Here is an 11,439-nt window from a genome sequence, read left to right on the forward strand (position 1 = left end):
ACTGATAGTAACGGTAAACCTAGATTGATATTAGAGATATCAATGGTGACCAAATCTATCTATGTATGCATGAGTATACACGTAGCTCTTAATTACCTGGCTGGCTAGCGAGGAAGCCATAAATTTTGGAAGGAAAAGGAGTCAGTGAAGGTTGGGGAGTTAAGAGGCCATATGTCTCTTCGGCAAGCATTTCGATGACAAACTCTCTCTCTCTCTCTCTCTCTCTCTCTCTCTCTCCTCAGCATGCATTAACACCTCCACCATCCTTAAATGCTGTTGCACCTTCTTCATACGCTCTGCATTAACTCCTCGCTGTCATCTCTCTTCTCCACTTGTTTCCTTTCCTTCTTACCCTTCCCACCTCTCTCTCTCTCTCTCTCTGGATTAATTCCATCTCCTCCTTCGTCTCATCCGTTTCCTTTTGTATGCCGTCCTGGTCCAAGTATTCTTAAATTCTTTTCACAAGAAAGGTCCTACGCAAAACCGCTAGAAAACCCCGCTTTCATCCACCAAAACCACTCTTCGTCCTCTGAAAACTGATCCCCATCTGCCGGAAAACCAGATCTTATGCTTCTGTCGGTTTACCCAACAACTTCAAAAGGGTTGTTCCTGCTCCTCTTAGACCTCCAAAAGTAGCAACTCATTATTGCCATACCTACCCTCCATTACTCTTCTTGGTTTTATCATAAATACTTTTACAAAACCACCATTTTCATCCTCGCTAGTTGTAACACTTACCCACCTTATCTTGTAATCTCAATTTATTTTTCCGTTATGTACTGCAGATATATATGCAGAGAGAGAGAGAGAGAGAGCGAAAGGGGGAGTTGAACTCGGCCGAGATCTTCGTAGGCGTTACAGAGCTGGTTTGAAATTAGAGGTGTCAAAGGCGAATTCACGCTGAGTCAACCCTTTGCTGCTATCTTTTCTGAAGTTGGTCATTCGGCAAGTAACGACAGACTGAATTATTATAAAAAAAAGCAAAAAAGCAGTGGCCTTGTTTGAAAGCCCAAAACCAAAGTCACCTCCCCTCTGGTCTTCTGTGCTACACGTTCCTATTTCATTTTTCTTGCTCAGACACTGCCAGAGAATCTATTACATCTACCAAGCCTAAACCAGCCAAGAGCAATCCACTTGAAATATATGGCTAGGAAGACAATAGTTTCTAGGGTTCGTGGGTGGTAGAGACTTGCACACTTTCTAGGGTTTTCTGGATGATTCATGAAGTCTGCATATACAGCCTTGATGCTCATGCAGCAAGTTTCTCTTCATGGATGAAGAAGATGAATGGTAAAGTTGGTGGATTTCGCTTTTCTTCCCTGCTAACCCTCTGTCAGGTTAGGGCTTGAGACTCTGATCTCCCATTGAATTAGACCCCCCCCCTCCCCTCCCCAGCCCCCCTCCCCCCCCCCCCCCCCCCCCCACGGGGTTTCTTTGTTTTTTTCTTCTTTATTTTTTCTCTCTATTTGTGTTATTTTTCTAGCATTTGGAATCTATTAGATCCAAAACATCTTCCCTTTCTTTTATTTGCATTCTGGCCTGAGTTTTCTTCTTTCATTTCTTCGTGCACGTGCTAATTCTTTGCTGTTTTAGTATGAGTTTTCATCAATCGAGTCAAATCCCTATGTATGTTTATAACTTGTGATTGTATTTTTTTTCTTTTTCCTTTTATCCCATCAGTAGATTCAGAAACTTTAGGACGAAAACGCTAAGGATCTGCCAAGATGTTCCAGTCAAACATGTTTGATAGTCATCAGTTACTAGATATGGCCCAGAAATCCCCGGAAACGGAGATGGATATGTTAAGAGAAGATGATTTTGAGAGCAAATCAGGCTCCGGTGCCATGGAAACTCACTCGGGAGATGATCAAGATCCCAACCAACGCCCTAAGAAGAAGCGCTATCATCGTCACACTCAGAACCAAATCCAGGAGATGGAAGCGTAAGTATATATTTCCATTATTCTTGCTGGTTCCTCTTAGAACAAAAATGCTTGAAACGAAGGTGTGACACCATGTTAGAAGAAATGCTGGACTCAAAATATCCTCAATAGAGATAAACCCAATTCAAATAATTGAAATTTAATCTGGTTTTGAATGTTGTTACAGTTTCTTTAAGGAGTGCCCTCATCCAGATGATAAGCAAAGGAAAGATCTGGGGCGAAGATTAAGCTTAGAGCCATTGCAAGTAAAATTTTGGTTCCAAAACAAGAGAACACAAATGAAGGTAATCAATAAGTGGTCCATATATATATATATAGTAAAAGGCACTTCAGCCTCTCATTAATATTGTAACCTCAGCTACTAATTACCCACATTTATATATTCTGTGTTTTTCACATTATTAATTCACAGGCTCAACATGAGCGCCAGGAGAACTCACAACTACGGGCCGAGAACGAAAAGCTTCGCGCCGAGAATATAAGGTACAAAGAAGCCCTTAGCAATGCCGCTTGTCCCAACTGCGGTGGCCCGGCAGCCATTGGTGAGATGTCCTTCGACGAGCAGCATTTGAGGATCGAAAATGCTCGTCTTAGAGAAGAGGTATAAATTGATCAATACTAAAGACTTTGAATACCACTTCTTATATATGCTGTAGATGAACACGCAGAAATCTATTTAACAGATAGACAGGATATCTGGGATTGCTGCAAAGTACGTTGGAAAGCCTATGCTCTCGTATCCTCCCGAAACGCCGCGATCGCTTGATCTCGGCGTCGGGAATTTCGGAGCACAGGGTGGTTTGATAAGCGATCACTTGTACGGAGCTGCCGGCGATCTTCTTAGGTCAGTGTCAGGTCCCAGTGAGGCGGACAAGCCCATGATCATCGAGCTTGCGGTGGCGGCAATGGAAGAGCTCATCAGAATGGCCCAGGCCGGAGAACCTCTGTGGATGCCAAGCCTTGAGAGCCCCGGCGAGGTTCTGAGCGAAGATGAGTACTTGAAAAGCTTCCCTAGAGGAATAGGGCCCAAACCTTTAGGCTTGAAATCCGAAGCATCTCGCGAATCGGCCGTCGTTATTATGAATCACATTAACCTTGTTGAGATTCTGATGGATGTGGTAGGCTTATTATAAATATCATTTAATTAGTTGTTCTTACTGGAACTGCGCCCTTTAATTAACCGATTAGTTTTTTTGTTAGAATCAATGGACAACTGTGTTTTCGGGCATTGTTTCTAGAGCCATGACCTTGGAGGTCCTTTCAACTGGAGTTGCAGGGAATTACAACGGAGCTTTGCAAGTGGTACACATATATATATATGCTAGCTCTGATTGATGACTCTCCTTAGTCAGATAAAGACTTCATTATATATATAGTTAAAAGATCTAACCGGAGTCTAATTTCATGTTAAACTTAGATGACAGCTGAGTTCCAAGTCCCTTCCCCGCTAGTCCCCACTCGAGAGAACTACTTCGTTAGGTACTGTAAGCAGCATGCTGATGGAACTTGGGCAGTGGTGGATGTTTCCTTGGACAACTTGCGCCCTAGCGCAATATCCCGGTGTAGAAGGCGGCCGTCTGGTTGTTTGATTCAAGAACTACCAAACGGCTACTCGAAGGTGACAGTTCTTTTCTTTGTAAGAGCATATATATGGTATGGCTATCCGCATGCATTCTACAAAAATGGCCAAATAGTTACCCACAGGTCTGGTGATGTCTTAGGTTGTATGGGTCGAACATGTTGAAGTGGATGATCGAGCTGTTCATAGCATCTACAGACCTTTAGTTAACTCGGGCCTTGCCTTTGGGGCCAAACGCTGGGTGGCGACGCTGGATCGACAGTGTGAACGCCTTGCAAGCGCAATGGCTAATAACATACCAGCAGGAGATGTTGGAGGTAATACATCGTGCATTCCTGAAATTTGGTATAAATACACAAAATATCCTTTATGTTTAGAAATTACCTAAACTAGTACACTATTCAACAGTCACATCAGATTTGAACTCAATTTCATAGCTAGCAAAGAAACGAACGTTGACATTACAGTTGTTTCTTGATTTACAGTGATAACAACTCCAGAAGGGAGGAAGAGTATGCTGAAGCTGGCGGAGAGAATGGTAATGAGCTTTTGCAGTGGAGTCGGCGCATCCATGGCTCATGCATGGACAACGCTGTCCGGCAGTGGTGCTGATGACGTGAGGGTGATGACCAGAAAGAGTATGGATGATCCGGGGAGGCCTCCCGGCATTGTTCTAAGCGCTGCAACCTCGTTCTGGCTTCCAGTTCCACCAAAAAGAGTCTTCGATTTTCTTCGTGACGAGAACTCTCGAACTGAGGTACTAAAACAAATCGCCAGTACTGGTCAAGCCTTTATCCTGTGATCTTACAGAAAAGAAGCAAAGTGAGGATAATTCAATCATGCATTATAGTTTCGTGATGCATGGCATATAAAGCAAAGCATAAACAACTCCAAACGGTGAAAATATTAAACAATAACAACATATCCGATCTTTATTATAGACTTTCATGTATTTCTATCTTTTGACATATTTTCATTTAAACTTATACACTTCATATCAAATTTTAATGTATCTCTCAAAGTCTTCTCGAGTCTACTTCTACCTCTTTTTTTAACTAATTGTTTCATTTCATCAACCCTCCTCACATGAGCGTTTTTGGTTTTCTTCTCACATGACCAAGCCATCTTAATGTAGTCTCTTTTATCTTCTCCTCAATTGGCACTACTCCTACCTTATTACGAATAACCTATTTTTAATTTTATATTTTATTGTATGGCCGCACATCCATATTAACATTCTCATCTCTGCTACGCTCGTCTTTTGCTCATACTAGTATTTAAATGTCCAATATTTTGGGTCCTACAACAAAACTGTTCTTATAACTACCCTATAGAATTTTTCTTTCAGTTTTAATAGGATTTTACTAATCATATAACACCCCTTAATGCATTTTTCTATTTTAGCCAACTTGCCTTAATTTTATGCGTGACATTCTCGTGAATTTCTTCATCTTTTTGAATTTCTCCATCGGTGAAAATATTAATTGGCTTCAAATTGTAAATGTCACCAGATAGAAGCACAAATACATTTGAAAAAAAAAAAAAACAAAACGATTTTGAGTGCGAAATACTTAAACAGGGGCAGAACTTCAATTTTGGGTTTTTTTTTTTTTTTTTTTCCAGCTAGGTAGTTGGACTCTCAAATATGTAAATGATAGAAGGATAGATATTATAGCATTATGTCAATTGGCTAAAACTTCTTGATGTTAACTGGTATGCAATTTACTCTAATGCAGTGGGATATCCTCTCAAATGGAGGCTTAGTTCAAGAAATGGCACACATTGCTAATGGCCGTGACCCTGGCAACTCAGTATCTCTATTGCGTGTCAATGTAAGTTGTATGATAGCGGGGTGTATGTGTGTGTGTGAGTCCAGGCTTAATTATAACCCATCTGTATGACTTCTGCTGTCATCAATTGAACTAACACATTCACTAATGTTAAAAATACACCAGAGTGCAAACTCAAGCCAGAGCAACATGTTGATACTACAAGAGAGTTGCACCGACTCCACAGTCTCTTATGTCATATATGCTCCAGTTGATATTGTTGCTATGAATGTGGTTTTAAGTGGTGGAGACCCAGATTATGTCGCCCTCCTGCCATCTGGTTTTGCAATACTTCCTGATGGGCCTGCACACCATGGAATAGAACTTCCAGAAGGTGGTTCCAGTGGGTCACTGCTAACTGTTGCATTTCAGATCTTAGTTGATTCAGTTCCAACAGCAAAGCTCTCTCTTGGATCAGTGGCAACAGTTAATAGTCTCATCAAGTGCACAGTTGAAAGAATCAAAACTGCCGTAGGCGGTGAGACTGTATGACAAAAAGCTCTTGCAAGGGTAAGCCGCTCTTCAAACTCAACTCTAAACAATATCCATCTGCTTATCGAGTTGCTGCTAGCTAGGTAGGTGTAAACAGAGTTTCAAAGTAAGAGGGCACTGGTGCAGTGCTCTTTTTTCTTCGCTTTAACAAATTTGTTTCTTCAATAAGCTTTTCCTAGGGCATCTTGGTACATTGAATAACATTATTAAAGCAGTACTTGGAAGACGCTACTTAAATTCACACTCAACACGCTAGAAACACTGATCAACTTGTTTGGTTTGGTTTCAAGGATTCTCCTTGGTCATTTAATTACGTATTGGGATCAAAGCATTAAAGATAGGTATCTATTGAAGTTAATATTTTCTGTTTCAAATATGATTTCATACTCAAACAGGTGGGAATTCATAATTTTATATTCTACATGGATGAACCTAAAACGTTTACAAGGGCACTAGTCTTTTTCTTCTTTATTTTCCCTTCCTCATTGTTTTGTCTTACTTTGCTGCAGTGAAGGGGAAATAACCAAAAACAAGGGTTGAGTTTACTTAAGAAGCAAGACAACAAAGAAGTCAAGAACGCACCTTAACGACATATCCTTGCCTCGTGGTGTTTGTTTGGGCAGAAAAGCAGCAAGCAAGCATTTTCCCACCCCTGCAAGGTTAATAGGTTCGGGTATTGACTTCAATTAGCGATAAAGAGTAAACCAAGATCCTCGGCAATTCCCCCGTTCACCTTAATTTGTTTATTTAATAGCTAGGGTTTAGTAATCATATGTATGTGTTCTTGAAGAGGATTTTAGCTGTTCTGACTCTGGTAGCTCAGTCTCACATGTGAACAACTCCTACTAATTTCTTTCTACATCTGTATCATCTTTTTTCAATCTAGGCATCTTTTCTGAACTATTGCTTGCGGTTTTGGGTGGTCAAACAGGTCAACTAGTTTGATATGATACATCTCCTTGTGTCACTTTGGTCTATCCATGCTCGTGAACCAAAAAGATATGATAATAGTAACACAAAACTTATCTTGGAATATATGCCAGGTCTTGGGCTACTTCCTTCTAAGTTACAAAAGTTACCTCAAAGAAGCTGTGATTGCAAGATATGTGGAATTGAAGTTAGTCCCCTGGCTTAACCAATCTCATTCCCTATCGGAGTTTATGGCTATGGACCATTATGTAGGATGAAATGCAATTAAGTTTCTGGAAAGAGCTTGTTGGCTTTAGTAGAATTCGATCACTGTTTGAACAGAGATGTATCACCTTCTGTTGTTAAATATGCTTCTTGTTCTATATATAACAGTTAAAAAGATACCCATTAGTGCTAGAAAAATACAGAGACCACATTTTGTTATGCAAGGTTCTAGAAGTCCTGCTAATATTTGCTCCGCTAGTTCTAATGGTGTTCCTTAGCCAGCATGGAATAACTGGCATTTTAATTCATAAAAGATCAACTCCAACTAACGTGATGGCGATTAGATAACTCTGTGAGATTTCAATCTAGTGGTTGAGAAATAAAACAAAACACCTTTCCAAAGAGCAAACAGCAATGAGGGAAAAATTGAAAAAAAAATATATATAAATTAAGGAAATTGTTGAGAGTAAAATAATAGTATAAAAGTTAAAAGTTTACCCTCTTATCTAAAGTTGATGATGGTTAATCCTCTGTCTAAATCTTAAGATTTTAGATCAAATAATGGTTAACAATTCAACAAGAAGGAAGAACAGGAAAAGGAATAAGCAGAGAAGAATTCATAACTGGAACTTGAGGGGGTATTGGATTTCTATATTTTATACTTCTTGTTTTGATAATTAAAACTATTTATTGGATATTTAAAGAACCGATTCAGAAGGCCGATCGGGTGGTTGAGACCAACAAATGTGCAGTCAATATTTGACAAGGGAATCAGTGCTGCGGGCTCGTTGCGCAATAGGATATATTCAGGTTACACAATCATCACTTCAGCTTTGAGAAGAATCAGGCTAAAATCAGTTTGCAGACAACTGCCACAAGCTGAACCAGAGATCCTAGCTAGCTAAAATTGGTAAAAGTCAGTGAGCCAGGTTATGGACGATGGAAACGGATATGGGATTGAGACATGCATCATTCTAGCAAGTCAAATTCAAGAATTTTATCCCATGGAAGCCTAGAATAAAACGGTCTAACCATTTAAGCAACTGAAGGAATATATAGCAGGTATATCATGCATTAATGTCATTAACCAGAAACCTACTTGTCCTCTAGGGTCTATGGACTAGAGGGCTTCAGTGGCACGAAGTTCTTTTTGAATCGGACTCCTTACAGTTCAGTATTGTTCACACTCCTGCACATGCCTCTACATGATCCAGGATAGTTCCTCCTACCTCCCAACAAATCTTGAAGAGCTTTGTAAGCTAGGTGCAAAGACTCTAAATGAGCCAGGATGGTCTCATTCTGATCGCTTCTGGTACCCTGCCTTTTCCTGTTTTTCCTTCGTCTTTCTATGCTAGCACCCAGACAAAGGAATTAAGAAGATTTTAAATGCCTAAGAAAGCCCAAGAGACTTTACCTATACAAGCGATGACATATTAATTAAGTTCTTTCTTTATATAATAAAGAATTCACTTGTCTCAAATTTGCTGAGCTGACAGGTTCATTGCATCTTGAAAGTTTAAATTGTCTTGCCTTCAAGTCCTCTAATTCCTTCACAGATGACAAGAAAAATTCATGCATGGCTCAGTAAATCTAGAAAAACAACAAACTGAGTAAATCCAGACAAGACACAAAAATTAATGAATATAACGTTATTGGTAAACAAAAATTAGTTTGTTACATCTGCCAAAAATAAATAATCTCAGGTCAGGAAAAGAGAAAAAAAAACGATTGCATCATTATAATTCTGAGCTAGAAAGTCGAAAGACTTTATAAGGGACTGCCAAAATTGGCAACGGTCACTTGCACGTTAGATGCTGGTCAGTTGGTGTTACTGCCTAATTAACCATAGACTGGCAAATGAAAGGTTGCCTGCCAGAATTCGTAAATTTGTCAGAACAAAATTAAAGAAGAAGACGTACTTGTATTAACTGCATGCAAGCAGATGACCAGAGAAGCAGGATGATTGAAGAGGGGTGCTAGGAGTGAATGCATCAATGTTTACTCCAGGAGTTTTTGCAGAACCCAATTGAAGTCCTTTCCACTGCGGAAAGATTCTTCTTCTTCTTCTTCTTCTTCTTCTTCTTCATCTCTAGGCGGCAAGTGGACAGTTGAATGGTTGAGGGTGGTAGTTGCCATAACCAGTGTGCTTTTATGGAGTTCATGAGAGAATTTAAGAAGGGTAGGTTTACTTGGCTTTTCCACCACCAAGCATGAGCTTTTGGAGATTACGGTTGTTGAATTTCTATATTAAAGGTACAGACAAGTCCTGTTCTTGGCAATGGCTGCCCTCAAAAATGTAATGCAGTAGTTACACTACTGGTAAAGAATTAATTTACAAAAAAAAATTATTTGCGCCCATATCTTTTTTTTTATTTGCAACGATTGCATAATTAATTTTTAAAAATACCCATATACACAGTCACCCTTGCATCCATTATCGCACCCGATCATCATCACCCATCATCACTGTACAGCCCAAACTCTCACTGACGGCCACCATCAGCTTTCACCTTCTACCCATCATCGTACCCACTTTTCTCTATTTCTCTCTCTTCTGCCGCATCGCTCCCCCCCTCTCCCCTCTCTCTCTCTCTGTCTCTCTGGGGCTACAGTGCAATTACCATTATAACCCTAGCACCTTGACATACGACAGGACAATTAAAAAATCTCTGGGGCGATGGTGCAATTGCACCATACCAACTATTAAGTGCCTGATGCGTTCAATTCAAATTTGCACATTTACAGTGACACTTAAAACTGTCTGAAACCGTTGCCTGGTCAAAAATTTAATGTTTTCTCGTAATTAGGGTGCAATATTCCCCATGATAGATATCTGAATCTCCTGTGAGTTATGAATTAAGCCGAGTTTAAATGGTTCTCCCTAGCCAGTAGTTACAGATCAAGTCAGTGACTTAGTTAAGACTAAATCAATTTTCTTTCCATTCACATAATGCTATCTCAGTGGTATAGGATCATACATGCACCAATATAATTAGAATTACAAATGAGTTAAGTCATTCACCAACAGTTCAATGTTTGACTTTGATAAAATCTCATTTGATTTCATTCATTAAAATAAATAAATTATGTTCAAGTCTAAGTTAAAATAAATAAATTATGTTTAAGTCTAACTTTGAATCTCAATTGATAAACGAGTTAAACTTGAGTTTAGTAAAGCATAACTTGTTAAAATTCACGAACATATTGAATACTAATAGATTCGATTAGAAATTCAAAAACAAAATCATCTCTAAATACATTAATATATTTATTTATAATTATTATAATAATATAATTAAATTAAATATATTTAAAATTATTATATTTATTAATTTAATCATATAATATAATAATAAATTAACTTTAAGTAAAATAACAAATTTTGACAAATCCGAATATGCTGACAAGCTTGAGCTCGAGCTCGATCTCACCGACAGACACTCTAGCTCATGTCAAATTTAAGTTTAAGCTCAACTCATCAATCTTTTAACGAGTCGAACCCAAACCAAGCTCACATAAATTGAGGTAGAGAGCCTAGACACTAACTCACGAATCGAGCCTGAGCTCAACAAAACTCACTCAATTTAATTTGATTGCAATCCTAAGTATTGTTGAGGTTATACATGGCAAAACAAAATATCTTTTAAAGCAAATGAGTGTACCAAAAGAAACATGTCTCAAATAGTTCTTCAAGTTCCTAAAATAATTTGTGTCCATCTAGATGTACACACACTTGTGTCCATCAGTAACTTCTTCCTGTGAGCGTTCAACACTACATCTCTATGTACAGATTCACGTACGCGTCTGAGGTGGCTGAACAACACATAAATGCAACGTGTAATTGTAGTTGAAATGCTTCTTAATGGCATCGTCTTACTGGCATCTTTTATTCAAGAAAGGGGCAGTAATAACATAACCTGCTGGCTACTGAATATATAATCTTTGGACAAAAGGATGAAACTAATCGTTTTCCTTCCATTTTCCTTTTTATTTTCTACTCGCAAGCCCTACTGCCAAACATAGGTCAGCAGTTGATGAAGATGTTCAATGAAAATGACCAACTGGAAATACAAAGGCAGGCACAGATCCAATCTATTTAATTAAGATGCTTTATCCAAGAAGGGCAATACAAACCACTGAATTAACTGCTGTCAGTCCACAAAACGAAAACACCAAAAAGGTCCAAAAGCAGAACTTCAGAAGAACAGGAAAACATTAGAGGTGAAACAAATTCAAAGTGGGTTTGGGGGGGATTTTAAGGCTTGTTAGTTGGTTGAGGGCAGAATTCCAGGGCAGAGAGTTTGCAGCAGAGAGGACAGTGAGACGGAGGGCAGCCACAGGGGGCATAGAGAATCAGCACCGGCGGCACTTCCCTTCATAGTTCATACATCTAAGCTTGTCCATCGTTCGGTAAAGAGGCTTCAACTAGGTGCAGGCAACTAGGTGCTAATGCAGGCCTGCCT

The 11,439-nt window shown here is 39.2% G+C and overlaps 1 protein-coding gene across 4 annotated transcripts; it reads left to right on the forward strand.

Moving 5' to 3' along the window:
* The first annotated feature begins 312 nt into the window (after window positions 1-312).
* Window positions 313-7,107, forward strand: LOC127808845 (homeobox-leucine zipper protein MERISTEM L1-like). 4 transcript variants are annotated; one of them, XM_052347504.1, is made up of 12 exons: window positions 313-1,337; window positions 1,684-1,942; window positions 2,109-2,226; window positions 2,355-2,543; window positions 2,626-3,060; window positions 3,143-3,244; window positions 3,360-3,560; window positions 3,664-3,838; window positions 4,007-4,278; window positions 5,258-5,353; window positions 5,477-5,860; window positions 6,352-7,107. In XM_052347504.1, the coding sequence occupies exons 2-11, from the start codon at window positions 1,725-1,727 to the stop codon at window positions 5,840-5,842; spliced, it is 2,172 nt and encodes a 723-aa protein (XP_052203464.1). In that variant the 5' UTR covers window positions 313-1,337; window positions 1,684-1,724; the 3' UTR covers window positions 5,843-5,860; window positions 6,352-7,107. The 4 variants fall into 4 exon arrangements, with proteins under 4 accessions (XP_052203464.1, XP_052203465.1, XP_052203467.1 ...); XM_052347505.1 differs by having other exon boundaries at window positions 313-1,290; window positions 1,681-1,942; XM_052347507.1 differs by having other exon boundaries at window positions 313-1,290.
* The last annotated feature ends 4,332 nt before the right edge of the window (window positions 7,108-11,439 follow it).

Source organism: Diospyros lotus, chromosome 8 (assembly GCF_014633365.1).
Source record: "Diospyros lotus cultivar Yz01 chromosome 8, ASM1463336v1, whole genome shotgun sequence".
Lineage (NCBI taxonomy): Eukaryota > Viridiplantae > Streptophyta > Magnoliopsida > Ericales > Ebenaceae > Diospyros > Diospyros lotus.